This window comes from Bipolaris victoriae, assembly GCF_000527765.1.
Source record: "Bipolaris victoriae FI3 unplaced genomic scaffold scaffold_23, whole genome shotgun sequence".
In the NCBI taxonomy this organism is placed as follows: Eukaryota; Fungi; Ascomycota; class Dothideomycetes; order Pleosporales; family Pleosporaceae; genus Bipolaris; species Bipolaris victoriae.
The window spans coordinates 13,193-40,284 of NW_014575369.1; the positions used below are offsets into that span (position 1 = coordinate 13,193).

General features: G+C 51.4%; 11 protein-coding genes across 11 annotated transcripts; 6 read left to right on the top strand and 5 right to left on the bottom strand.

Moving 5' to 3' along the window:
* Positions 1–1,397: 1,397 nt before the first annotated feature.
* Positions 1,398–3,889, bottom strand: COCVIDRAFT_14105 (hypothetical protein; the record flags this gene model as incomplete). The annotated part of the gene is made up of 2 exons (XM_014703258.1): positions 1,398–3,330; positions 3,390–3,889. The coding sequence occupies 2 exons, from the start codon at positions 3,887–3,889 to the stop codon at positions 1,398–1,400; spliced, it is 2,433 nt and encodes an 810-aa protein (XP_014558744.1).
* Positions 3,890–5,589: 1,700 nt separating this feature from the next.
* On the bottom strand, positions 5,590–6,998 carry COCVIDRAFT_93338 (hypothetical protein; the record flags this gene model as incomplete). Its single annotated transcript, XM_014703293.1, has 3 exons — positions 5,590–6,337; positions 6,389–6,870; positions 6,924–6,998. The coding sequence occupies 3 exons, from the start codon at positions 6,996–6,998 to the stop codon at positions 5,590–5,592; spliced, it is 1,305 nt and encodes a 434-aa protein (XP_014558779.1).
* A 619-nt stretch (positions 6,999–7,617) lies between these two features.
* COCVIDRAFT_93393 (hypothetical protein) lies at positions 7,618–8,127 on the top strand (the record flags this gene model as incomplete). The annotated part of the gene is made up of 2 exons (XM_014703294.1): positions 7,618–7,899; positions 7,996–8,127. 2 exons carry the CDS (start codon positions 7,618–7,620, stop codon positions 8,125–8,127), a joined length of 414 nt encoding a protein of 137 aa, XP_014558780.1.
* Positions 8,128–8,423: 296 nt separating this feature from the next.
* On the bottom strand, positions 8,424–10,392 carry COCVIDRAFT_93482 (hypothetical protein; the record flags this gene model as incomplete). The annotated part of the gene is made up of 3 exons (XM_014703295.1): positions 8,424–9,098; positions 9,151–10,143; positions 10,303–10,392. The coding sequence occupies 3 exons, from the start codon at positions 10,390–10,392 to the stop codon at positions 8,424–8,426; spliced, it is 1,758 nt and encodes a 585-aa protein (XP_014558781.1).
* A 559-nt stretch (positions 10,393–10,951) lies between these two features.
* Positions 10,952–16,102, bottom strand: COCVIDRAFT_24723 (hypothetical protein; the record flags this gene model as incomplete). Its single annotated transcript, XM_014703274.1, has 4 exons — positions 10,952–11,846; positions 11,896–15,526; positions 15,578–15,626; positions 15,716–16,102. The coding sequence occupies 4 exons, from the start codon at positions 16,100–16,102 to the stop codon at positions 10,952–10,954; spliced, it is 4,962 nt and encodes a 1,653-aa protein (XP_014558760.1).
* Positions 16,103–17,211: 1,109 nt separating this feature from the next.
* On the top strand, positions 17,212–18,318 carry COCVIDRAFT_93305 (hypothetical protein; the record flags this gene model as incomplete). The annotated part of the gene is made up of 1 exon (XM_014703296.1): positions 17,212–18,318. One exon carries the CDS (start codon positions 17,212–17,214, stop codon positions 18,316–18,318), a length of 1,107 nt encoding a protein of 368 aa, XP_014558782.1.
* Positions 18,319–18,324: 6 nt separating this feature from the next.
* On the bottom strand, positions 18,325–19,133 carry COCVIDRAFT_93599 (hypothetical protein; the record flags this gene model as incomplete). The annotated part of the gene is made up of 3 exons (XM_014703297.1): positions 18,325–18,742; positions 18,797–18,905; positions 19,010–19,133. 3 exons carry the CDS (start codon positions 19,131–19,133, stop codon positions 18,325–18,327), a joined length of 651 nt encoding a protein of 216 aa, XP_014558783.1.
* A 733-nt stretch (positions 19,134–19,866) lies between these two features.
* Positions 19,867–21,356, top strand: COCVIDRAFT_93407 (hypothetical protein; the record flags this gene model as incomplete). The annotated part of the gene is made up of 3 exons (XM_014703298.1): positions 19,867–20,538; positions 20,593–21,171; positions 21,219–21,356. 3 exons carry the CDS (start codon positions 19,867–19,869, stop codon positions 21,354–21,356), a joined length of 1,389 nt encoding a protein of 462 aa, XP_014558784.1.
* Positions 21,357–22,663: 1,307 nt separating this feature from the next.
* Positions 22,664–23,149, top strand: COCVIDRAFT_93662 (hypothetical protein; the record flags this gene model as incomplete). The annotated part of the gene is made up of 1 exon (XM_014703299.1): positions 22,664–23,149. One exon carries the CDS (start codon positions 22,664–22,666, stop codon positions 23,147–23,149), a length of 486 nt encoding a protein of 161 aa, XP_014558785.1.
* A 937-nt stretch (positions 23,150–24,086) lies between these two features.
* Positions 24,087–25,205, top strand: COCVIDRAFT_24727 (hypothetical protein; the record flags this gene model as incomplete). The annotated part of the gene is made up of 1 exon (XM_014703275.1): positions 24,087–25,205. One exon carries the CDS (start codon positions 24,087–24,089, stop codon positions 25,203–25,205), a length of 1,119 nt encoding a protein of 372 aa, XP_014558761.1.
* A 732-nt stretch (positions 25,206–25,937) lies between these two features.
* Positions 25,938–26,718, top strand: COCVIDRAFT_35832 (hypothetical protein; the record flags this gene model as incomplete). Its single annotated transcript, XM_014703300.1, has 2 exons — positions 25,938–26,653; positions 26,700–26,718. 2 exons carry the CDS (start codon positions 25,938–25,940, stop codon positions 26,716–26,718), a joined length of 735 nt encoding a protein of 244 aa, XP_014558786.1.
* Positions 26,719–27,092: the final 374 nt, after the last annotated feature.

Sequence of the window (27,092 nt, forward strand, 5' to 3'; positions counted from 1 at the left end):
CCTACAAAGGTATCAAATCATCAAAAGCGTTAAACCCCCCCCCCCCCCCCCCTTGTAGACCTATTTCTTCGCACCCCCTCCACCAACCCACCCCCCAACCCCCCCTCCCCCCATTTTGGCTCAACTACTTAGCTCCATCCCCACAACCTTACTCCCCACATAACTTACTTCAATCCAATAGTCTGACACTGCAGGATATCGTCCCACATCTTGCATTTTGCATCCCCCTATTCCTAGTGCCAGTAGTAGTAGTAGTAGTAGTAGTAGTTAATTGAACCATGGTTCACAGCCCTGCGGTATGACGTCAATCGATACCTTCGCAGCGGGGGGAAAGAAGAAAAAAAAGGAAAGGAGAGATGGAATAGGAGGGTGTACAGGTTTTTCTGTCTTGCGGGTTTTCGTATGCGGGGGTGCAGCGGGAGGTGTGGGATAGCGAGAGCAAGAGTCCGGTTGTTGAGGGGCGGGGGGTTGGAGAGTGATGTGGTAGGCTGGGTTGTTATTGGGGGGGTTGTTGTTGTTGAGTGCTGTACATGCAGGAGGTATATGGATGAAGTTGGCATGCAGGATAGTATGGGTAGATGGGAATGGAGGGGGTTGGGTAAAGCCCGAGGATTGTGGGAAGTGTTGAGTTGGGCTGAGAAATAAGTTGGGAGAGGGAAAGACTGGATCTAGGTTCTTTTTTTCTTTCGCAGAAGTAGGTATGCCCCATGTATATGGCATGGATGGAAGAGGATTGTGGAGTTGGACTTAGTAGTAGTAGTAGTAGTAGTAGTAGCTCTGCAATGTTCACATATTACTCATGTAGCTTATTGCATCACCAGAGCAAACGATGCACAGATACAGTCATAGACAAGAGTGTGAAATATAACCATAGATATCATACTCTAACAAACCTATGTATGCTACACCTTAACATGATGAACGCCAAAGCGAGCCCTGATCCTCACACACTCACATTTCAACTACCTCTACAAAACGTCCCCAGAAAAGAAGAAACGAAAGCACCGCTAAATGCCTATTTTTGTCTCAGACAAAAAAAAAAGAGAGTTGTCAATCGAGACAACAAGGTGTTTCGAAAAAAGAAAAACGACTGATCAAAGTATATATAACAGAAGAAGATGAGAAAGATCCGAAGACAAGGTCGGATGGCCCACAGCAGCCAAAAAAAAAGTCGCACACTGCACTTTTTTGCTCATGCGACAAAACCGAAACAGGAAAAGAGGTATACCAAACATTTTGAACAAAAAAAATCGACAACAAATTGTTGTTCTTATCGACAAAAAAAAGGAAACCAAAACTCCCTAGTGATCTTTACACCTAGCCCAAGAAAAAAAACACCACACACGCTTAATCAATTCCTTCATTCCCGTTTTTTAATTCTCCCCCCCCGTCAAGGCTTAGGGCTTGGGATCCTCTTTAGTCATGCGCTTAACGGGATGTAACAGGATACCAGGCATGCACATTCTCTTTTGTTCGAGGACGCCATCAGATCCTGGACCACCATCAATCTGTTCTTCCTCACCCCAATTCTGCTTGGTCATGGGCCAGTTGAGCCATCTGCGGTAGAGGTTGCGCGGGAAACGAGAAGCGTAGTACCAGCTCCAGCCTTGGAAGTTGTATTCGCGGTCGTGGTTGTAAGGGGAGTCTGCTTCTTCGGTCCAGGCGCCCTGGCGAGGTTCGAGGGCTTCGCCGGTGTCCGGGTCGACGGTGTTGGCGGTGTCGAAAATGGCTTCCGTGTAGCCGGCTGGCCAGTGGCGGTCAGTGAAGATGGGGTGAGGGGCGTAGACAGCTTTGAGGCCGTGTTGGAGGGCGACGGTTGAGGGCCACATCTCGGCTTGCATGCTGCGGCCGACTAGGTTTTCCTCGTGCATGGCTTGGAGCATTCTCTTGCTGAATCGTACAACAGTGTTGATAAATGTTCGGCGATCAATCTGCTCAAAGTCTGGGTGTGTGAACCAATCTGCTTGGCCATCTTCGGGAGTGAAAATTGGCCTGATACCCGGGAGGTAGTTCCAGATCTTATCCTTGTAAGACCATGTCGTATTGCGTGGGTCCCACATGGGAAGCAGAGTGATGAAATCCGCAGGCTCGGCAACACCCCACTCAAAGTTATCCTCTTCCATTGTTGTGGGTGGTGTGGGTCCGAGTGGTTTTTGTGGAGGATCAGCGCGTGCCCAGGGTCGTGGTCCCCACACTGGAGGTGGGATGAGCGAATTGGCAGATGCATTCAAAACGTCCTTGTGCGTGTTCTCAACAAATGACTGGTAGTCTCCGTGGATACTGGGGATATAGTATCGCTTGTTGCGCTCCCACAAAAGCTTCCTGGGCTGCTTGTCGGCAAACTCGCTAATCTTCTCAAAAAAGTGGTAGTGGTGTCCGGTGTATCTTGCGTCTGTCTCCCAGTTCCAGATGTAGTCAAATTCGGGGTGGGCAAGACTGAACCATTGAAGGCACATGAATTGTTGCCAATAGACCTGCCAATCCATAACCTTTGGATACCACTGCGGAAAGATGGACTCTGACCATAGGATTGTCATATCTTGAAGCTCCTCTGGCACGTTCTCTTTAAGTACACGGTCATATTCGTCCTGGTCATCGAAAATTCGAAGATTCCTATCCTTGACGTGGACATAGAGGTAGACCTGGTATTCTCCACCAGACTGGAGAGAAAGCTCGGATACCATTGCGCGGATCGCAGTAATGTCGTTCTCTTCATACTTGTAACCGGTCCAAGCACGGATGAGAACAGCGGTGCGGTGATGGTACTTCTTCTCCGGCTGATTTCTAACCTCGAGGTTGCTCCTGCTGGTATCCGTTGGGATCGCAAAAGCGGCAGAAGCAGAAGCGGGCTCAGGCAAAGCTGTGCTAGGTATCTTTACGATTTCAGCTCTCGCGCCGGGTCGGTATCGCTCCTTGTTGCGCTCCAAGCAATCGGCCTGCAGCTCGCCCCAATTGACCTCAGACCAATCAGGTACCAACTTGGGGGCTTTCCAGTCTTTGACAACCTCTGGGAACTCATCATCGCCGTATCCGTACGGGCCGTATCGCGAGTAGCGGTCGAAGCAAACATCCTCGTCCAGGCCAATGACATCATAACCACCTGCATACACTGGAGGAAAGTCTTCTGGGAGTCCACGGTACACTTGAACTTCGTCATCGGTACTAATGTTTAGTGGGATACCTCGGGGACCCAGGCAAGCCACGTGCTCGCCATGCCATTTCTTCTTCCACTCGGGAGTGTTGTACTTGGGGAACGGCTTGTAGGCCACTGGATCAGCCGCAGCTGTCTCGTTGAGCTTGTCGTGTCCTGCCTCGTAAATGCGGTAGTCCCTATTAAAAAAAGGTTAGAAATCAGCTGCTTCAATCATACAAAAAAAACTGCTACTTACATATCAAAATGCTCCCAGCGATTGGGATCGTACGCCTTGTCAATGTAGTCGCTGAATGGGGGCCAATGTCCGTCCCAGCTCGGTCGGGGCCATTTGAGCATCTTCTTGACGTACTCCTTCATGTTGGTCGGTCGCGGGGTAGGAGGAATAAAAGAGCCAGTTCTTGATGGCGCAGTCTTCCATGGAGGGTGAGCTTTGGCAGTCTTGGACTCGGGCTTCTTCTCACGTGAAGACTCCATGGGAGGTGGAAGGACCTTTGCCGGGCTGGGGGTTGCACCAGGCATGGGAAGCGCATGTTGCCATGCATCTTCAAGAGGGGCTTGGGGTTCGTGAGATTCGTGCAACAATTCTTGCTCTGATTGCTGTCTTTCCAAGTTGTACAGTGGTATCCTCTCGTACACTTTTTCCTGGGCCCATGGGCTCTGGCGCAGTACGACGCATACGAAGAGCAGCGTTACAAAGGAAAATATGGCAAATCTGCGGGGAGATCGGAAAAACATGATGTCGATGTTGTTCGTATTCGTATCGTCTTAGTGCTGGGTAGGTGCTAGCGAACTGCGCTGATCGCAGCTAGGGTGTAGAAAGAGGGTTGGTCGTAAGTAAGCTTTTTAGCGGCAGTAAATAGACAGCATTGCTCTTTGGGGCGTGAGGGTAGTGGCGCAACGAGTGAGTGGCGATTGAAAGAGAGTGGGTGTTGTGCGATTGCAGCGGTACTTGGGAAGTGGGAAGGGAAGCTCCTGAGCTATGGCGTATATAGATAAGTAGTAGAGGGCAAGGAAAGAGCAGGCGGGGCGGTGGTGGCGGCGCTTTGGGGCCAAGAGGGCCGGAGCTATAATAGTCGACCTGGCTGGCTATCAGTTGATGTTGGTCGCTGCCGCGTGTAGGTATGGGACCGCAAATGGCGCCGATGGATGCAAGGAGCGACTAAGAGAAGCAGATGGAGAGAAAGGATGGGACGAGAAGAGGAAAAAAGAAAGAGAAGAGCCAAAAGGTGAAGGTCGGACGAGACGAGGCGTCGACAAGTCGAAATGGGGGGACATGGGTCGGGGGCAGCGAGTCGACAGGGTATGAGATTGCTAGTAGCATCACCGCGAGGTGTCCATCACTCTCAAACAGCAGTACGCGGCCAGAGGCTCGTCGATCTGGGTCTCTCCATGGGTTTTGACACTGAACCCCCATGCCCTGTGCCGCCTCCCGCCCCGTGCGGCCGGGCGTTGGAGCAGAGTGCTGACGCGTTACGCAAATAGCGATCGCCAAGTTAACGGGACTGGGACACCTTTCTGCCGCCCTCGAGTGGTCGCAGGTCGTCGACGTTGGCGATGCTTGCGTGTTTCGCAAAACCTCCCGAGCGGAAGAGCCGTCGCACCATGCGCCCCGGCTCATCTACTCAAAAAATGGTCTTTTCTCCCTTCACAAATCACACGCAGCCGCGAGCGGGCGGGGGGCGTGCTGCCGCAAATTGTGCGGCTGGGCAGGCGTCTTGGTAGGCGGCATAATTTAAGATAAGAGGCAAAGATGACCAGCAGGCAAGCGCCTATACTGCCCACTGTCCCCACACGCGTTCTGTCGTGGTTTGACTTATTCAGCCGATGCACGGATATGTAGCTGTCAATGTACGTACGTATCTATTCGGTGAATGTATGCAAGTTTCCCCTCCCCCCCACAAGGTGCCCCTCCTCCAGTCGGTCCAGCATGAGAAAGAGAACGATGGAGAGACAGAGACAGAGCCGATGGCGGTTGGAAGAATCTTCCTTTCGGCCCTCGTACAACGCCCCATGCCAAAGTCTCACCGCATCACACCAATAACCCATTTTCCGCCAACAAACCACCATGGCACAAAGCAGCTGCACTCCACCATGTCTGTCCCAATATGTGCCCGTTGAGTGTTGACTGACTGTCCAAGTTTGTGCATCATGTCACATTAAGATTTTGGCCATGTTTCCATGGATACTATTCGGGCAATTGCGCCATCGCGCCGACTACACTCTGCCCGATTCTCTCAACCGTTTAGCCACCACGCGGCCCCAATTCGGCTATCATCATGCAGCTCATAATCATCGTCATCATAGTACGTGCTACTCAGCAAACACAACTCTTGCACCCACTGTGCTTGCACATGCATCTGCATTCTTCCTCCATAGCCGGTGGTATTGCAATCTCAACCCTCACTCAACCACACACCGGCGTACCGTACCATTCTTCACTTCCACTTCTGCACAACAACCCCTCCGCGCTTGAACTCTGCAATGTCACCCAGCACCTGGCCCTTGTCCGTCAGTTCCTTACTGGGAAATGTCGTCATGAGCGCCCATTCCCGGCCTTGACTAGCCGTGCTGGCCCTGGTCACAAAGTCATAGACGTCGCCAATAGTGTGTGTAGTGTTGAACCGCGATGTCAATCGTGTACCGTCCCCAAGACGGACCTGTAGTGTGAGTGTAGGTATCGACGAGTCTACCTCGACGCTAGGTTGCGCAGAGCCCCCGGACGTCGAGGCTCCTGTACTACTAGAGCCTGCAGCCGGCGTGGTAGCAGCCGTTGAACTCGAGCCAGGTGTGGGGCTACCCAGCCGGTTTCCACTGCCTGAGAAGGGAACGTACTTCTTCTTTGGCTTCTTGTAGTCCTCGTCCTTGTGCGCGTGTACCTCGACATCCACCTCTTGTCCGTGCTCTACATTCAGGATATGCAGCGGGGCGTGACCGGTGTTGATCATCTCCAGAGTGCGTGCGTTTGCCGGGTCATCGTAGCGAAACAGGTCGCCGTCGTCGACAGAGAAGCCATCGCGCCAAAGGTGGAGTTCGCGGTGGGCACGCGGGGGCGGTGCAGGCATGTTCGCGTTGGGGTCTGGGATGATACGCGAGGGAGCATCGTCGCCACCCAGCGTTGTGCCTGCACCACGGAAGTGCGAGCTGGCTGGCTGCTCGTCGTCACCACCTGGCCGAGGAGCATTTCTGTGTCTGTTAGCTACCGTGCTCTGTACGAGTAACTGAACTCCAACTTACTGTCGCGCCCTCTTCAGGATGTTGTTGATCTGATCGCGTGGGTTCGACTGGTTAGGGTTTTGCACAGCGAGGCCAGACTTCTCACCACCGGCAAAGAAGTCCTGGCTGTCGTCCTCAGGGCTATGGTCGTCATCGTCATCATCGTGAGCATGTCCGGGGCCGCCACCAGATGACTGCAAGTCCCTCAAGGTCCTCGCGCCCGCCACACCCCGCTGTCCCGGCTGTCCGCGGCCAGCAGGTCGCTGCGATGAAGAAGAAGATGAAGCTGCCGGTGTAGAAGAGGGAACATAATCACCCCCGAGCGTACGTCCGCCACCCGAGGTAGGAGGCGGGTTCTGGCTGGGGTTGTTCGTGGAATCGTCGTCACCGGCCATGTCGACGTCGGGCTCGGAATCGGCTTCTTGTTGTTCGGCGGTTTGGTCGAAGAATAGCGAGGCTGCAAGAGTGAGGTCTCCGTTGGCAGCGTTTAGGTAGCGTTCTGCCTGTTGCGCGTGTTGGTGAGCAGGTCCAATAGCTTCGATGAGCTTCCACATACCGTAGCAGCGTCCAGACCAGTCAAGCTAGCGAGCTGCGCAACCTGGGCGTCTCGGTCGGTAGCAGCTTCAGACATTACAGTTTGCCAAGTGCTGACTTGGGAAGATACGCCGTGTTGTTGATGCAAGCTCGGGAGTGTTGCCAATGTACCGTACTGTAGCTACCGGGTGGGGTCTATGTATCCCACGGCGTTCGTTCTGAGGCCGCAATTGGTGACGTCGCTCGGACTTTTGCGCGTTGAATGAGAAGCTGCAGCAAACAAACTAGTCAAAGTAATATAATAGAATTAAATCTGTCCTCGGAATTGAGCGTCTACAGTAATCACAATCCAACTAAGCAGTTTATTCCAACAAAGCTTTCAAGTCTCAGTAACCGCTCCAACATGGGATCCAATGCCAAGACCGACGTTGAATTGAGCCTCACCAACACCACCCCAACTCCATCGCACCTCGGCCTGCCCTAACACAGCACCAATCCACCCTGCACAAGCATCCCAAACCACCTCCCTCACTCAATTCCATACACAAAATCCCCCTACAAAACCTCCAGCCATCCAGTCCTCCCATAGGACCAACCCACCACCAATCTCCGCACCCACCTCCGCGTGGGGCTCAAACCTCCAACTACTCCCATCACCTACCACCCATCCACCTCTCCTCCTCACCACCACCACCACAACAACGTCGCAAACAACAATGACCTCCCCATCCCCCGCTCCAAACACCCTCACCGAATCCGGCATAACCATCCCTTCAGACAGCGAAACCTACGACGCAAACCCCGATCTCTCGCCCTCGCCCGCCTCGGCCTCATCCAGCTCCTCCCCCTTGATCTTGTACAAGCCGCCCACGCTCTGGGGCCTGCTGCGCGGCGCGGCGATTAACTTGCTACTGCCGTTTGTAAATGGATTGATGCTGGGGTTTGGCGAGTTGGTGGCGAATGAGGCGGCGTATCGGTTGGGGTGGTCGGGTACCAAGGTACGTAGTTATCTCACCTCCCTTCTTCTTTCCTTTTTTTTGTGACTTGAAGGGGGTTTAGAGGGGGAAAGACAATGGCTAATGTGTGAGTTACAGATATTTCCAAGTCACCGATTGGGTTCTGCGACTGGTCGGCGCGTAGGTCCGGGTGTAGAGATGCGCGCGGATCCTGTCGAGCGAAGGCGGCGAAATGGGCAGGAACTCGACATGTACACTTCGCTGGAGTAAGACGTAGGCCAGATGGATGATTTTAAGGGTGAAGGCAGTGTGCATACAGATATACATACCCACGAGTCGATTGCAATGTCGGCGTTACGTTTAGAAGAAGAGAGAAAAATGTGTCATTCAGGAGCATACATGCATTCCAATATCTGTACAAAGACACCACTATACTACAATGTGGCATTTCCTAACCTTCTCCCTTAATGAACTTTTCTACCTTGTGTCTGTTACGTTGAGAACACAGGTCTCAAGTTCAGCCGTATCATACAGTCACTCTCTGCCCCACACAACCTCACACTTCCTTACGACCTGTTTTCAAATCTTCGTCGACGCTCAATCTCATACTCCTCGGCCTTCCTCTTTCTCTTGGCCTCCTCAGCAGTCATCTTCTTACCCCCATAACCCATCTTCCTCGTCCATGCTTCGGCGCTGTCGTTGAACCTACGCCACATGTAGCTGAGTCGGTAGTTCCTCCTGTAGTAATCCAGCTTCTCCATCATCGGCTTGCCCGCTGCACCCTCCTCGAAATCAACATCGCGGTCGGGACGGGTACGGTCCACCTTGGGCGCCTCAGCCTGGAGATGCGCAGGGATAGCCACGCCGGGCTTGATGTTGATGCCAGAGATTTGACGGCGGTTGGCGGGGGCCTTGCGGATGGGAGTGGGCGGCTGGTAGCGGATCCTGCCGTCAGGTCCCTTGATGTCGTTCAACTTCAGCTCGCCTTGTGCAACCTTGGTGTAGAGCTCGTTGCTCTTTTTGCTCGGTAGGGTGCGGATACCAATCATGCGCCGGAAGCCGTTTTGGCGCAGCATCCAACCAGTGAGACCACCCATGATACCAGACACAAGGAAGTAAAGTTGCAGAGCTGCGGCTTGGAAAGCAGTCACCAGACCAAGCACCACTGCAAGACCAGTAAATAACTTTTGGCGTTGTGCAGCCTGGCCAACGTCGTTTTGTACACCGACCTCGCCTCCATTCTGTGAAAACAGGTTAGTTCTCCGTTCGTCGTACCTCTGGAGATAGACATACCTTGAAGACAGTGTACATGACGGCCGTTGTCGCAGCCGGTAAAAGAAAGTATGGGTCACGCGAAGTCAAATCAGTAAACCACAAGAAACCATCTTGTTCCATGCCAGGCACAGGCAGCTCACCCATGGCTCTCAGAAATCTGAAAGCCGAGAATCCAATCCAGGCTTGCATGAACATGAAACCTCCCATGGAAGCCATACCTCCGACGTACGGTCTCATAATTTCGGCCTGTTGCATCCTGTACAGATCCGCCTGTTGCTTATCACCCCGCGCAATGGCAGCCTCCATCTTGTCCTGTAGAGGCTTTGTCACAGGTGTCAGAGCGGCCATGGCTGCCATCTTATCTGAGCTAAGAGCCTGGAAGAAGAAGGTTGCTCCACGCACTACTACACCGGCGATCAGAATGGATCCGGCCCAGCCAAAACCTGACTGCAGGTAAATAGTCTCGATGCACTTTTCAAAAAGTGTAGTCATTCCCCAGCCGTAGTCTAAACCTAGTTCCTTCAATTGTCCAGCATGGTCAATAAGGCGAGTGGGATCGATTTCGGCAGTGGGGAGTGTGTCTTTGATCGGATCGCTCTCAAGCACATTGTCAAGCGTCTTGGATTCGCCAATAATAGAAGCATTCTCTGCAACCGTATTGGCTGAGCTCGACACTCCATCCACGACAGCGGGTTTCTCAATTGTTGCAGGCGCAAGTTCGGGAGTGGCTGTGTTCACGGCAGGTTCTGCATGCTTTGCAAACTCGGTCGTATGACGGTGGGAGAATTCGGCAATTGGGACTTGATTCGAGGGCAGAGCGGAGCTGGCGTCGGCAGGCTTGACGGAACTACCCCAGCTCCAAGGCGCGTACCATGAAGCATATCGGACAGACGAAGCACTCAGCATGACATTATGAGTGCCGGCTGCACCCTTCCTCCACTGTGCAGATTGGAGCGGGCTTGTTCGACATGACTGTGAAGCGAGGCCAGCTGTACGGGGAAGCGATGAGAACTGCTACAGTCAGTATCTCTAAAGGAGAAGCTCGTCAAAAATGCATCTCAAGTGGTGACAAAAGAGTAGTCGTGGGTGCGAAGTCGTGTGGCTTCGCTAGGCAGGACGCGGGCGGGCAGATGGGACGAAGCGAGCAATTGGACCATTGGGTGTGCGCACCTTCCTTGTAGCTGTCGATCTAAGTATTGCTGATTGTCGCGAGGCCAAGGGCGCAATTTGGGCAGGCCGCAGCCCTCTACTTGGCAGCATTGCAGTGTGTCGTCCGAGGTCAGGAATGATGCTGATGGCACCAGGACCGCCATCAGAAATGTCGTGCACGGGCCCTTTGTCAGTAGTTTGGTTGCGCTACCATGCAAACCTCCGAGATCCCCGCATCATCACTTCGCCTGCACCCACCCATCAACTTGCACCGCATAGCGCTCGATTTTTAGCATAGTGATTATCAATTCTTCGTTATCGATGAAGAGTAAATGTAAACAACAACGACTAGTCTACTGCGCACCTTTTGTGGGTATGTTGGTCGCATGGCTCTGTCGTAACCCCCTCAACACCTCATCTGCATGCAACAAGCATCGCCAGCCGAACAGAACAGCAGCCCGAAAATCCACCTACAATATCCCATGTATATCCATGAACAAATAAAGAAAATTTCGCTTAAGCAGGGAATGCCATCGTGGAAGAATGCGAAAACAGTAACAAACCCTTAGTGTACAGCGGCTGAGATAAGAAATGCCGAAACGCCACCCTATTATGCGTGAAAGAAATTACGCCCTGCGCCAGGTGAAGCAACATCGTGGTCAACGGAATGCTAGTCCTCGTAGTTATTGCCTTCAGTGACGGCCAAGGCTTCCTCGGCCTGGCCACCGCCCATCTCCATCGCTTCACCAAACATCTCGTGCCCACTGACCGAGCTCTTGAATGGATCTTGCATCGGACTAGTCGGACCTGCTGGCCCTGAGCTCTCAAAAAGACCTGGATCGATTGGTGCGATAGAAGAGCCTCCACCAAAGCTGAGAGGGGCCGTCGTAGCAAACGTTGGAGAGTTGTTGTATGCCGACGTAGTAGCCGGGTTAAAGTACTCACTGTCGCCTTGGCTTTGGCGAGGTTCTCCGGGTGGCGTGTGCGACTGTTCGCCAGATCCTGGTGGTGGACTCGAGGGTTTGGTGACGTCCCCTTCCTTGCGTTTGAACTGATGCGCCTTGGTCCTCAAGTGCTGTGGAAGATCCTCTGGATTAGTTATCCCCAATTGGTTCATCAGCTTTTGCTGCTTTGTCGGCCGAGGCTTCCGCGTCGAGAGAGATACTTGTAGGATCGGTGGCGGTGTTGGTGCAACGGGTGCCCATCTATGCAGCTCTTGGCGGAAGAAGTTGATCTCATTCGCGAGGAGAATTTCGGCGCCCTCAAGTTTCCGCAGATAGAATCGCTGTGTAGTAAGCTCATCGGGGCTTGACATCATGGGATTTATATATCGCGCCACGTAATCGCGGAATTTGGTGCCATGCTCAATGAGCGACTCGAGTGTCTCCTCCTCCTCTGGCTGGAATGGCAGTCCTTGAAGCTCGTCCTGCCATAGTTGCAAGTCTTCGAGTTTCGGTCGGGTTGCATCACGCGGAATCTTTACGCGGTAGTCACAGATTGGGCATGTGTACTTGTCATCCTCCTTGACCTTTCCGCGTGCAATCTTCAGGCACTTGCCATGGTACCTGTTCTTGTTAGTGAACATTTTTCAAGAGCATTATTTGGTAAACTCACCATTCGTGACACAATTCGCATTCAATCATCATACCAGCTTCGGGTTTGCGGCAGATGCAAAAGACGTCGCGGCTCGACCCGGAACCATCCACCTCTTCTCCATCTGCTGGGCTCTGTTCGCGCGAAGCAGGTTCCACAGGCATCCGAGGCTGGTCAGAAAGGTCGAAACAAGCCCGATTGCGCTCGTCTACTTGTTTCATATGCGCATGTAGAATGTGAAGTGGCGCATTGGCTTTGCCAAAAAGTTTCTTGCCTCGTCGCATCCAGTCTTCATGGCGCTTTTGTTCTTTCTCGAGATCGCTGGTCCCAGCTGGCTTGCAGTTCAGTGCGTTGAGCCCCTCCATGGCATTGCGAACTTCCATATATCGAGGTCGCTGGGTGAAGTCTGGATTCTTGCTTCGCTCATACAAAGACATGATGAGCTCCTGTGCGTCCCGCTGCTTCTTGAGAATTGCATCCATAGCCGCTCGTGTCTCCGGTGTCACCGGCAAGTTGGTCGCTTGCTTGGAGAAAGCGTCGAGTTGTTGATAGTGCACATGCTCCACTTCCATAAGCTCTTTCGCTTTCTTCTCCCAGAACTCGCCTTGCGTGCGTTTGTCTTGTAGGAACTGAAGGTCGGGATGGTGTTCGGGCATGCCAACTTCGATTCCGCTTTTGATGAGATCACTAACTTCCTGGAGGGTAGGTGCCGGCTTGACTCTGAAATCCTGTGCATCTTGTAGCCATCTAAGTTGTTGTACAACCTTTTCAAGCGATTCAAGCTCAGGCAGGTCGACATTGAAGCCCTTGCCTTCTTCGAGAAGCTCGTCAAGTCGTGCGATGCTCTGCTCAGCAGGCCGGTCGCGCAAGGCAGTTCGTGCTTTGTTCTGGTATTCCACGATACTTTCTGCGCGTTCTCGGAGTGTGGTGATCTCTGGGCTGTCGAATCCCAAGTCCTTTGCCTGGTTAAGAAGTTTCTGAATGTTCTCAACGTTGCGGTACTCGCGTTCTTTCTCATCCGCCTCTGCAATGGCCGACTTGCTGGGTCTTCCCCTACCGGGACGTTCGGCTTTGCGGCGAGCCTGCAGCTTTCTAGTCGTGTACAGAACCGCTTCGTCAGCTACTTCTTGACACTTTTCGACAAAGTCTTTTAGATCTTGAAGACCGTTCAGCTCCCAGTCAATCTTCTCTCCTTCGTGCAAAAGTGTACGCAGAGACTTTAGCTGCGGTCGTGGCCCCTCAGCAAGAAGGCTCTCCATCTTGGACTCCCAGACTTCGGGTGTGCTTGCCTTGTCCACGATCTTCTCAACCAGCGTCGTCAGAGCATCCTCTTGCATGCGATATATAAGCATATGCTGGCCCTTGGCTCCGGAGTAACGATCGGCCTCTGGAAGATCCGAACAACACTCAAACCACCCAGCATGCTGTAGACACAAGACCTTCTTCGTGTTGCGGCAATAGAAACGAGACAAATAGCCGTAACACTTGCAGAAAGCACATATTAGTTCATCCTCGTGCACGTCAGCATCATCGATGATGAAGTCAAGTTCACAGGGCGCGTCCGCGTTACTCTTGCCGTCAACCTTGCAAGTGTGCGCTTTAGCAGCTTTATGTTTTTCGAGAAATTCTCTCCGCAAGCGCGTTTCCCGATCGCGCATCCGCTGCATAGCAGGACCAAGCCACTTGGCCGTCTTGATGGTCGTATCCTTGCGTGAGGCCGCGGCTAGTAGTAACTCATCATGAGAGAAACACGGTTGGCGTCGGTAGTCCTGGAGACGCTGCACCCCATGCTCCCCAAATGGCTCCCAATCGCTTGGCGCAAAATTCACCGCCTCGTTGAGATTGAAACCATGGTTAAATCCAGCATGGTAAGCTTCGGGGAAGGTTATCACAAACTCGCCAGCACGTTGGTCAATTGCATAAACCTTGACTCCCGCTTTCAATAGTTGCTCGGGAGTGAGAAGCGTCACGAGTTGAAACAAGAGATCGGGCTGGCTTTCAAACAGTTCTGGTACTGCTTCACGCATAGCTTGCTCAAACTTGTCGGTATCCTCGGCTGGCACGCCGTACCAGGTCTTGGTAGCTCCAAAGTGTTGGTAGTTTGCAGAGTACGTATAGTGATCCTCGGCATGCCAACAGAAAGTTGAGAAAACCATTCCCACATACAACCAAGGCACTGTCATCCCTGAAATATCGGACTTGATATGGCGGAACAGCGAATCTGGCGCATACGGCAAAACAGTCAAGTTCCACGGGTCCGTAGAGTAGGGGTCTCGTGGATTCTTTTCAATGGTTGGAAATCCGCTGCCGTGAGTCGTAGAGTGAATGTCTGCTCCATATTCTACTTCAACAGTCTCTGTCACGTTCGCAACTGAATGCCAGAACTCGCGTTCAACATCGTCTTCTGTGACCGGCTTTGGTGCGTTAGTGACTGGATCAAAGGGCATTTTGGTAGCAAAATGGCCCTGCTTGAACTGATGCGCTTTCTCCTGGAACTGCTTGAGCGAGTATATGCCCCCTTCTTCGAAACCAAATTCGCCTGTGCCTACCAGACAGCGTGGGCAGTGCCAGTCGTAGGCAGGAATGCCTTTGATTGGAGGATCTAAACAGTAGCCATGATAGCCAGAGTCGCAACTGTCACATAACAAGATGTTTGAGGGGTCATTATCGGTACCGCAATTTTCGCAACGATCACCGGGGCGCTCATCGGCGGCGCGCACACGAGGGAACGATCGGCCTGGCGTGGATTGGCGAGGCTGAGTCATGTGAGAGCCGGCCACAGTGGGGGCAGCATCTTTCTTCAGGCGTTTACTGCGCCTGCCATTTGCCTCATCTGCATCGTCATTTGCACTGCTATCTGCATCTTGGGATAGAGTGCGCTTCAGCTGGTTGAATTGATGTCCATTGGACAATGGCGTCGAGCCAATACCAGATGGCCGTAAATCAGGGGTGTTGTCAGCTGACAACATTGGGCTGCCAACGTTGCGCAACGGCGTAGAAGTGCGCGACTCCAGCACATCTCGATGCATACTGCTTGGTGCGTTTACTGCAGCAAAGGAACTTGGAGTGGAGGGCTGCGTAGTTGGCTTAGGTGGTGGATGCGCGTTAACCGCTGTAAAGCCGCCGGAATTTACTGGTGTAAAGCCCGACTGCATGGCGGGCTTTGGGAGCTCGGGCGGCGGGGTTGGAGCTGATTCATTGTGCAGAGTCGCGTTGAGAGCTGCTGAAGCCTTCATAGCGGGCGACTCGGTGGCATTGGCTGCAGGCGTGCCCTGTAGCGATTTCTTCACAGGCGAATGTGCTGGTGAGGGTGTAAACGGTCCGCCGTGCTCGTATTCCAGCATCTGCTGCACACCAGGTTTCACCAACCGTAGGTACTCTTCGTACGGGTGCAGCCATTTTTGGTACGAGTTTTTGAGGGATGTAGACAGCGAAGACATTATCTTGCCGCTGTAGCCGAGGTCGCGTCCTATTTCAGCCCATTTCTTCTGCTTGCAGACACGTTCAAAGCCACCCCTCTTCTCGACGGCCTTTTTGAGTTTGTAAAGGTCCAATGGCCGTTTGTCCACGCTTGGGAAGCGCGTGAGACTGTGGCCATGCTGCTTGTGAAATTTGGCGAGCTGATCCAGATAATTCAGATTGGCACGTGTACCTAGCCCTGATCAGACTCGGGTTAACAAGGCAAAGTTTGACTGGTACATACCCCCCTCGACAGAATTCAGCTCCTGGCGTCGCGTGCGAAAATGGAAGCGCTGTTCCGCATCAGTTTAGCTCAAAGTAATTCATTTTAATAGCAGTGAAGATGGGCACAGGCGCAGTCGGGTATGGCGCGTGCACTCACCTCTGTATCAATGGCAAAACCAGGGTTCCAGCTGTCCGGCGGAACAATCTTGACAATGCCGTACTTCTGCGCCTCTTCGCGGATGCTCTGGATGTACTTGACAGGGTCCTTGAACTGCTCAGTGGTCGGTCGATAGGTAGGAGCCTCGCGCAGGCCGAAGAGACGGTTCTGTTTGGGCGGCAGGTTGTTTGGCGCTCCATGCCCTCTGCGCTCTACCGTGGCGAGATCGAGTGGTGCTGCCTTGCGCGCGCTCAAAGGGATGGTGCCTGCCCCATTCGGTTGCGCGCCGTTCGTGGCAGGTGTCGCGCCGCCGCTCGTTTTTGATTTTGATGCTCCAGGGGCTCCGTCCGACGCTCCATTGTCAGTGGCGACTCGAAAGGTAGTCATTGTAGCGCCTGTGGGAGGCCCGGCTTGGGGTATAAAGTCGACCATGGCCCTTTCCCTACTCGTTGCACCTGGCGGGACAAGTGGTAGGGATTATCTGCGACCTCGCGACGATGAAGGGGGTAATTCTTGGTAAGGCGATGGCAGTCGGGATTGAGTCTGTCGGTGGTGGTGGGCGCTATCGAGGGGATATATCTGCAGTCATGGAGGCTCTGGAGCGGCAAGCGACCGCTTTTGACCCAAGTCGGGCCGTAGAGTTCACTGATATTATGTAGAATGACACGCCCGGAAGATGGCAGGGCTGGGTATTGGCGACGAACGTGGGTGTGGACAGGTACGTATGTGTGGCGCGGTCTCGTGGGAGCGGCGAGGTATGAGGAGGATGGATGGGGCCGCTGAAAGGTGCGAGAGGTTCCCTACTATGCCTCGCTAGCGGCGGATGCACTATCACACCCAAGGTACCGAACTCAAATCCATCGACGCTTATTCCGGCGGTGCGCAATCATCGGTCGCGTGTGCGAAATCCCAATGGTGCCTGCGCCATGCTACCCCGTGTTTTTGAGGCTGGCTCATCCATGGCACTGGTGTCCATTTGAAGGGTATCAAAAGGGCGCGGTCACGGTAGTCATGGTGGGTGGTATCAGACCTCCTACACGCCCCCCATCTGGCCACGGCATGACGGCTCCTACACCCTATGCTCGCGCACACACACCCCTGTCTGGACGCCTGTTCAATGGCTGGGCAGATTCATTGTATAACATGTCCCAGTCGGCACGTGCAAAGTGCTGGCTGCATCGCTGCCCATTTCAAGACTGCCGACCCAGACTACAAAGCCTCGTCAGTCCATACTGATTCAATTCATTAGCCGTGTCGGACACAAGACTGGCTGTCATCAAGGATCTCGTTTCTGCAACAGACAGTCGTGGGATCCATGGGTACTACAGGTAAGAAGGCCGAGCGCAAGGTTGTCGCATCGGGAACCACCCCGGCCCCACCAATCACAGCGCTGCCCATCTGCACCATCCCGTCAGCCCTAACTGGCCGTTGCCGCTTCTAGATGCCATCGACAACAACACTCTGCCTCAACCTCACGTCCTTTACCAGGCCGTCCAATGGCCAGTCCTATCAAAGCAGAGAGTCGACCTATCCCGGCTTTCTACTGCTGCTATCTGCTTCGCTCCAAGAACCGCAAGGCCTTTTACATTGGCAGCACGCCTAATCCGGCACGTCGCCTGGGCCAGCACAATGGATCTACCAAGGGCGGCGCAAAGCGAACCTCAATGCAAGGCAAGCGGCCATGGGAGATGACTTGCATCGTCACAGGGTTCCCTTCCAAGTCGGCCGCCCTGCAGTTCGAGTGGGCGTGGCAAAACACGCACGCGACTCGCCACATCGAGCGAGATGTACGCGACGCAAGACGAGACGAGTTGTACAAGGGCAAAAAGAATGCGTCGCCCGCCAAGAGACCCCGGCCACCAATGTCGCTCGAGGCACGATTGAAAAATCTGCATCATCTGTTGGGGGTTGGGAGTTTCAGCCGATGGCCCCTACACATTCGCTTCTTTGCCCCCGACGTCTTCGCGCAGTGGGAAAGACACATTTCCAAGATGAAGACAAAGCTGCCAACTTACATCACAGTTAGACTAACACCAGCTGAACTTCCAAAGCTCGCATCAGACGTACAAAATGAAATGCGCACACATTTCATACCAGATGTCATACGAGCAATTCCAGTTGCATACGAAGACTGCAAGTCGTACGTTGAAAAATCTAGAAGCATGCTTGCAGACGATCAAAAGAGAGCTTGCGCTGTTTGCAAGAACAACTTAAATCCAGAAGAGTCGCTGGTGCTAATCTGTCCTATGGAGGCCTGCCGTTCCGTGTCACATGTGGCGTGTTTATCGCAAAAGTTCCTTGCAGAGGAAGGTAATAAAGACGCATTCATTCCGATTGAGGGAAGGTGCCCAAGTTGCCATACCGTTCTCAGGTGGTCTGATATGATGAAAGAATTGAGCCTAAGGGTGCATGGCCAGGAGGAGATCAAAGCCATGTTCAAGACAAAGCGGGCAAAGAAAGCAGAGGGTAGCGCCGTAGAAGAGGTCGACGAATTTCCTGACATTGACGACCTGGATGCTGATTTGGACGAAGATCTCGATGAGACGTGGGTCGAGAACGTGAACGAGGATGACGACAAGATTCCAGTGTCAAACAATGGATGAATACGTTTACCACTCTTCGACTGTTCGTAGCGGCAACTGTCCTTTCGCAACTCGCTCAATGCACCGATCAGCCTGCTCTCTGACCTTTGCCGCCACCTCTTCGAGACTGGCACCCGCATCGATGCGTACAAAGTCCTCGCCCTCTTTCTTCTGCATCAACGTCTCGAACAGTTCTCGCACGCGGTCCTGCATGTCCTTCTTTTCGTACTTTTCCGTGCCAAAGCCGCCTCGTTTCGCCGCATCATCGGCAGAAATATCGAGGAAAAGACACAGGTCTGGTCGTGGGAGCCCGACATCAGGTTTCCGACACCACTCGAGGCTCATGTTGGGGTTCTGCTTGGCGGCTGAATACACGCAGCCGCTGTAGTAATAGCGATCAATAATGACTGTAGTGCCAGCAGCGAGGTCTGCTCGGATAGATGGACTACAGTTGTAATTAGCGTCTAAATAGCTCATTCGGAGGATGCTGGTAGCCTACGCTGCTTCCCATCGATTGGCAGAGAATAAGAGATGAATCACATGATCCTCCTGGTCGCTTTGCCCACTCAGATAGCTATTAATCATCTGTCCGATCGGTGTCGTTCGATCTGAGTACACCATCAGTCTTATTCTTCCTGAACCCTTGATCCCCATGCAATAACTTCTTCGCGATCATTTTCTACCAAAATTCCCCATCAGGGCGTACACGTACCAGGAAACCGCATATGCCGCACCTTGACGCCATCATTTTGCAAATCCGCAACAAGCTTCTCGCACTGTGTGGATTTCCCTGCACGATCCAAGCCCTCGAAAACTATCAGTTTGCCGCGCGCCATGGTCGGGTTGAGGGGATTGGGTTCGCGTCGTGGAGGGGTTGATGCGCGGTCGAAGCGGCGTGTTGGTGGGGCGGAATCATGCATCGCGTCGCGAAGGCGCTAGTGAGGGAGTGTGCCTTCCGTCCTGTCATGATGTTTCTGAAAACATTGGCAGTCACTAAAACTTGGTTGTTTTTTTCCTTTGCTCATATTCTGCATTACATCTCTGCGACAATCTACATCTCCTCACTGTGATTCAACACGATTCAGGCTAGCTACGAAGGTCCATATGACCAGATAAGAACAGCAGATGAGTGGTGCGAATGCGGTAACACAAAAGCGAGCTGTCTTGATCAATTGGTCGCTAGCATCCTGCAGCCAATTCTGACATGCATATCGATTAGGTGTCGCTAGAAGTATGAAGGATCATAGCAGCAGCTTGCGATCCTGAAGTGGGGTGTTCAGCCTGCCACGATTGCAACAGAACATAACAATTCACAGAAAGGAAGCCACTCGTCTATCCGGATCAGATGGTCAAGTAATGAACTTTTTTTTGGCTATGATATTTGCTTGTCATTCCAACCTTCCTATGGAAATGATTCAGTATCGAATGCCACAACACAAGGCTGACTGACTGCCATAGCCACACCAGCTCTCTACGCTTCCATGCTTGTTTCAGCCTTGCACAGGACGGTTAAATAGGCATCCTCCTAGCCCGCTTGTAAATCAGAATATCGACCCGCTCCTCATAAATATGGCAGACCCTTTCTCAGTCACCGGTACTGCAGTCGGCATAGTTTCTCTTGGCCTACAGACTTGCCAGATTCTTTACAAGTATTGTTCCGAGTTTAAGAGCTTCCCTCGCGATGTTGAGGCCATCCAACGGCAAATCAGAGGCCTTCAAGGCATCCTAGAAGGGCTCCGCGAGGTTAAAGAACAACTGGAAATCGACAACCATACGCCGTCTTCGCAATTACATATGACATTGAAGGAATGCGAAGAAATGTTGCACGAACTTATGAGGATGGTAGAGAAACGGAACCCCACTTCAAAATTAGACAATGTTCAAACTCAACTTCGAGCTGTGAAGGAAAGGATCCTCTGGCCGTACAGGAAAGAAGATCTCAAAGAGGTGCAGTCATTGCTTACAAGGTTCCAAGATAATTTGGCTCTGGCTCTACAGTGTGTCGGCCTTGACGGCACGCTACGTCGGCTGAGAGGCCTACATTATGAGTTCATTGCCCAACAACAACAGGCGATTATGGTGGAACAGACCCTCAATAAAAATACAGAATTGCTTCAAATGATTCGTCGAGATGTTGCTTCGCAAGGCCCTGATCTGTCGAAGATATACAATGAGATCATGAGCCTACGAGCTCAGCTGTTAGAAGACAATGTATTTGTGGATATTGGTCGATATCCGTTGGTGAGAAGTCTAAGATTCAGCTGTTAGAGTCTATAGATGCTAATGCTGAAATAGGCGGACAGCGACTCGTCTTCTCGGAAGTTGATCCTCACATCGTCATCAACAGTATATGCTTTCCCACATGAAGAAGACTATGAGCGCACATCTCAGCTTTCAAAACGGAGTTGTTTCGTCCAAACTGGGAAGTCTAATTCATGTCACTGTCGCTCGAGACGGAAGCGGAAAGCTGAATCCAGAAGATGGTACATGATCCAGACAAATGAAGCCTATGATCACCACGAAGACTGTCCTCGGTTCACACATGGTGACTACACCAAATCTGTTGCTTTCCATTTTTCCATGTACAACAGTCTGATAAGGTTATGCGTACAGGTAGGATGGCAGTATTCAAGAAAAGGGGGCTGGAGTTCACCAGCACCCGTGCTGAGATATCGGACTGTAGCTCCGCAAGACTCACCGGTGTTCAGACTCTTAGATTACCAATCCTGGTTCTGTGACTACGCACTTTCACACGAGGAAAACTGTAGCAAGATGGCAATCATTTTCCCAACCATTGCACCTAAACTTCAACAGGAGTTTGGAAAGGGTGCCTGCCCTACTCATCTTGATACGAAACGAAACGGAACTTTATACGTATGTGTTTACGCCGTTTTTATTTCCCAAAAAATAATAAAACGTAGGCTGTCCTTCGCTTCATAGAAGGTACAATGAGTTTGATGGACTCAAGAGAGGAATTCATGAGAATTGTGTCTGAGGTCATTGATGTGTGTTTCGACGCAGGTGTACCCTTTGACGATCAAGATGCCGCTAGACGGTAGATTCTCCAATGCTCATTGCTTAAACTTACTAACTGGGACAGCAACCCGGTAGACCATTGGCTTTCAACACCATTGAAGGCCCATGAATATAAAGATGAATGGAAGTTGCGCTATGGTCATGTCTTATTTTGCCTTGCACAGAGGGCAGAAAGCTGGTCTTCCATACAAGTTAAATCCAATCTAACGGTTTCCCCTTCATATCAGACAGTCTTTGACAACGTCTCAGCTCTTTTACAATTAGAGTCGTTTTCCAATAGTAAGTTAACAGCTAGTAACCCCAAACTCCGTCTCTAACTCCTATCTCACTATTTCTCTTAGCATTTACTGAAGATGACTCTCGACGTGAAGTCATACTGCGAAGATCAGAACTCGAGTTTGCCACTCGCCTGAGAGCTCCAGGTATTGACACCTGGGTATCTTTGTTCGCAAGATACGATTCCGTGTACGCGCTAGCATCATGGCCCGGAGGCCTGAGCACGATATTATCTAATCCCAGTATAAGTTTATCACAGGACCTTCTGGAAAAGTTATTGGGCGCAGCTATCGCAATGAAAAACATCGAATCCATCGAGGTCTTGTTGAACTACGAAGTTCCCATAACACAGGAAACTTGGGACAACATAACATACTATTTTTTTGAATTGGAGAATCATGACAGACAGGCCGATTTCTTGTTGACCAAGATTTACCATCACATTGCGAGTCATCTCTACCAAGACGACAACGATGGTTCAAATGATCAAATCGATACAAGTGGTTTTGAAAGTGTCAATGTAACCGAGAAGGCCTCGTCACTATATCACAATATGCTTTTGACGCTCTTGCCGGCGGAATCCGCTTGGCAGGTAGGCCACCGCGGAGTGGGATCCATCGGGCTTATTAGCAATTCATGGACTCCCCGAAAGGCTCGAATTGGTACCCCCTGTTGGGCTCAAGCACTCATTTGGATGGACTTCACTGAGTTGTATTCTGGATTCCTTGCGACTTTCAGGTGGCTTATGGAACATGGTGCTGACCCTTTTTGGGTGCATCCAATTTATCTTACGACCCCGGCTCACATGCTTGTTCGACAAATTCTTTTTAATGTTGATTTCAACTTCAATCATAGGGAAGATATACTCATGCTTCTATCATCACAAGTTAGTGACAATTGTCAGTGTTACTGCTCACAAGATGGCTGCAGCGTAATTGGGTGTGCGATTTCAAGCCAATTCAGAAGGCGCTGGGGTTGCCATCCAATAACTGATTTGCGAAAGTATCAGGCATACCCTTTCAGTCTTGTCAATAACAACCACAACAACTCATGGATGGCCTCTGCAATACTTCGAGTCTTGACATTCGACAACCTGTCACTGACACATACTTGCTGCTATCGAATTTACGAAGAGTTATTCGATGATGTCACACGCACGACACCCGAAGAAGCAGAAGAAATCCATGATCTCGAGCGCGATGACATCGAGCTTCTCGACAGAGTCGTCGCAGAGTTGGAAGAAAAATGGGCAGGGTACAAGAAGCCCTTCGTCACTTTCATGAATCGAGTATGGAGGCCTCGAATGCGAAAGATACGCCTCGAGCGACAGGTAGACCAGGCCAGTTACGAAGCTGAATTGGTTGGAATCGGTGTCAAGTTGAAAGAGCCAAATGAGAAAACGAATTTGGAAATTGATTCGGACGAAGAAAGTGATGCAAGCTGGCCGGACGACTATGAAGATAGTGATAGTGAGGGATGGTACACAACCGACGAAGAGGATGCAGATGAAGTGGAAGATCATGGAGAAGGGAGCAGCTAGAAGCCGAGCTGTTTGTAAGGGTTGTTACAAGTACTTGAGCTGGGGGTGGGCGGTCACCATCTATTTGGTTTTCTTTGAACATGAAATTCAACCGATAGTCGTTTCCAGTATATCCGATACCGATGGGAATGAGTTTTACGGGTGTTCGTATGCAATCTAAAATTATATCAATCCAGTATGGATCTCTCACGTGTCATTCCAAATTCAGTTTCAGCGAGTGGATTGAATACTATAGAATTCCAATAACCCTGATGCTTATCGATCTTTCACGGGATATCGTGAGTCTTACTTTTTTTCCCTCATTTTCGATCAAACTCATGGAGTAATTGAGATGAATAGAGTTGGCAAAGTGAAAGGAAGCGAACAAACTGATCCGAATCATCACAAGGCTAACAACGTGTCGCCCTCTACAACACTCGGAATGCAGCAAAATTCACAATTTTCAGAGCATATATAAGGCGTTGGATGGCCAAAAAACGACCCATCTACTACCCCTGTGGCCACGCAAATTCTAACCCCTCTGCTCATATCTTATTTGGCAAAACCTACTGAACGATTATTTGCCGCGCAAATTCAGAGAACTGATCAAGTCGTCATTCACTACCCCTAATTCTACGAATCTATATCTTCCGCGGAGCCATGCCCTAGTCAGCCTTGTGTGAACAAATTGCTTCTGCGTTGACACGTATGCTACCGATCAATATGCTGTGCCACGCCAACTCAGGCGTTCTCGCTGAATGTTACACGATATTGATAAGATGGTGTATGTACGTAACGAGTGATTGGATCGGTATCATGCGGCTTGGCGAGGGGAAGTCACAAGGCTGAGCCGAAGTTGCTGTTGCCTAGTCGTAACACTACTATCGCTCTATTCCTCCAAAAAGAACAAAATTCTGGCCACCTGGAGTTCTTTATTTTATTGATTTAGACACCTAAGATGACTGAAGATATTACTAACATTCTTACTGCGGGAATTGCTGCGCTTGACTTAAAACAGTCGACCCAAGAGACGTACACGGTCGGGAATAGTGCGAGCAAGTCGTTGAGCGACAGTGTTTCGCAAAGACCAATTGCGAAGTTTACTCGTCGTGTTAGAATTCAGCACGTAGATCAGTCGCGTGGCAGTTCAGTGGAACGAGCACAATCATTAAGTGCAAAGGACAAAGAGAAGGCTGTTGGAGACATTTCTCGGCTGCGTAAAGATTCGCATTCCGAGACTGCTAGCGACAAGTCGACCACTAGGCCACCATTGGACGTGGTACAATCTGAACTCGAACTTTTATTGCTCGAAAATAAGAAACTGAGGAAAGAGGCAGACGAATCCAAGGCAAAATGGAACGAGGAGATCTCGAGACGAATCGAAGCAGAAAGCGACCTGAAGAAGAAAGAAGACGAATTAGTTGCATGCAGAAAAGAGCTAGAATCCCTAAAACATCAAACCCAACAACTACGAAGTCGCGCCACCACCGAGCAAATAGCCCTGGACGGAAAAAGCTTTCCTACCCTCACCGGCGTCTATTTCACAAAAGACTATGAAGAAACCGACTGCGTCACGCAAGTAACCCTCGAACTCACCCTGTCCAAGATTTTTACCTTCCCAGCCAAAGAATGGATGGAAAACGAACTGCTATATGAAGGCCATGACGACGGCGCCATAGCCCTCGTCCGCCTCTTTGGTCAACTCTACGCCTCAAAATGCGGACGTAACCGCAACTCTTACACCGACTTCATCGACTACGCCATCTGGACGCGCGAAGCCATCTTACTCTCTAAAATGTTAGGGCTAGAGCTGGAGCGCGGGTGGGCGATGCATGCAGAGATGCAATTGATTGCTTTTTGGCTGACGCGGTACTTGGGGTCTGCGGGGTTTGGGATAAGGGATTTTGATGATCCGGCGGCGTATAAGGTGTGTCCGGAGGTTGAGGAGAGGGGTGTGGTGAGGATTTTTGTTAGTCAGAAGGTTTGTGCGTCGTGTTTGGGGGTTGTGGAGAGGGTGAATTGGGTTGTGGGGAAGTATGGGGTCGAGTTTGAGGTTGTGGATGGGAGGGTGGGGTAGTGGTTGAGGATATTGGGGATGAGGTACGATCGAGTGGTGGTTTCAGAAGTTGAGCAGGTAGGTACTTGGGTGATGCAAGGTTACGTCGTTTCGGTTTTGACGGAGATAAGTAATAGAGAGTTCAGCCGATTGCGAACGTCTTGAGAGATGTTCTTTGCGCTTTTGAATATTTTAATTACTTTATTCATGTCTTCTTCCATGCGTCATTGAATGTGAGCGATGCGGATACGTGATGCATCATGCAGCGCATTGAACGCAGAAGATCACGACAACTTATCTTGAACGGTCTCGGTTTCAGGAACATGCAAGCGGTATCTCCGGAACTTGGGCTCAGACAAAAGTTGCAGGTTGCAGGGCGTGGCAATATCTGGCCAATCAGTACTCATGGTGTAGTTCGGCCGAGTCTCCCCCTCCTTGTAGTGTAATTGTCAGCTACAACATGTCAGACGGAGAGGTTAACTCGATCCTACGCAATACCAAACTTAGTTGCCTGGATGACTCCAGATATAAAGGACGGAAATGACCGGACAGGTCAAGATGAAAGTCCCAAAGACCTATCCATCTTTCTTCGAGGCCGATTTATCGAATCAGAGCCAGCGGAGCCCACATTAGAAACTACTCACCGGATACGGCGATCACCGAGACCCGAGGATATCAAAAGAGTTGAAATCTCAAAAGATCATCATACCCCTCTCTTGCACAAACACCATCTCATCCGTAGCAAATTCCAAAATGTCTTCTCCAAAACTCATCGTGCACCACCTCCAGGTTGGCCAAGGCGAGCGCATTCCATGGCTTCTCGAGGAGCTTAATATTCCTTATGAACTGAAGCTCTACCAACGCTCGCCCCTACTCTCTCCGCCTGAGCTCAAAGCAGTGTATCCTCTCGGCTCTTCTCCTGTACTCGAGGATGTCACGGACCCCTCCAATCCCATCAAGATTGCCGAATCAGGTGCCATTGCAGATTATATCATCCAGAAGTACGCAAATGGCCGGCTGGCACTGGGACCGCAGCACAAGAACTTTGCGGACTACTTGTACTGGTTCCATTTTGCGAATGGAACTCTACATCCCACCTTATTCAGAAGGACTTCGGCTCGAGCAATGGTTGGCGAGCAGGATCCCAGGTACATAGGTGTGGCTGATCGCACCGCGAATGCATTGCAACATGTCAACAACCGTCTACTGAACAACACCTGGCTCGCAGGCGAGGAGTTTACTGCCGCGGACATCATGAATGCGTGGACCTTTACGACGATGCGCAAGTTTGAGCCAATAGACCTGAGCGACTATCAGGGCATTCTGGCGTGGCTCAAGCGCGTTGGCGAGCGTGAGGCATATAGGCGCGCCATGGGCAAGTCGGACCCAGATCTGAACCTTGAGGAGGGTCTCAGTGCCAAAGGGCCACCGCTTATGGAGGCATGGGCCAAGGCTATGGGAATGAAGCCGTGAGTGCGGTGCGCAGCCTCAAAGATGTGCGGCTGATGGATTTAGGGGACGTCAGAAGCTTTGAGCAGGAATTATGGTAGATGTATATATGTTATCTCTGCTCAGGAATCTCACAAGATACGTCAACGCTCAATTATAGTATTATGGTTTGCGCAGTACCGGTGTTGCACGTGAGCTCCAAAGATGACATGAAGCTAAGGGCCATCGGAATCCGCCGGCAGCGTAGGATGCTCCCGGGCCCACTTCGAAGCGAGCATTCAGGTACAACACGCCATGTCCTCGACCTCATCACGACCACCTGATCCGTCACACCACTCATCCCGATGCAGGTACGCGTCGCATTGCGATCTGGATGGCCTCATTGTTGCCAGAGTTAGCCAATGCAGCATGAGCGTGACCTGAGGCGATCGGACACGCCATGGCGAGCGGGGTTTCTAC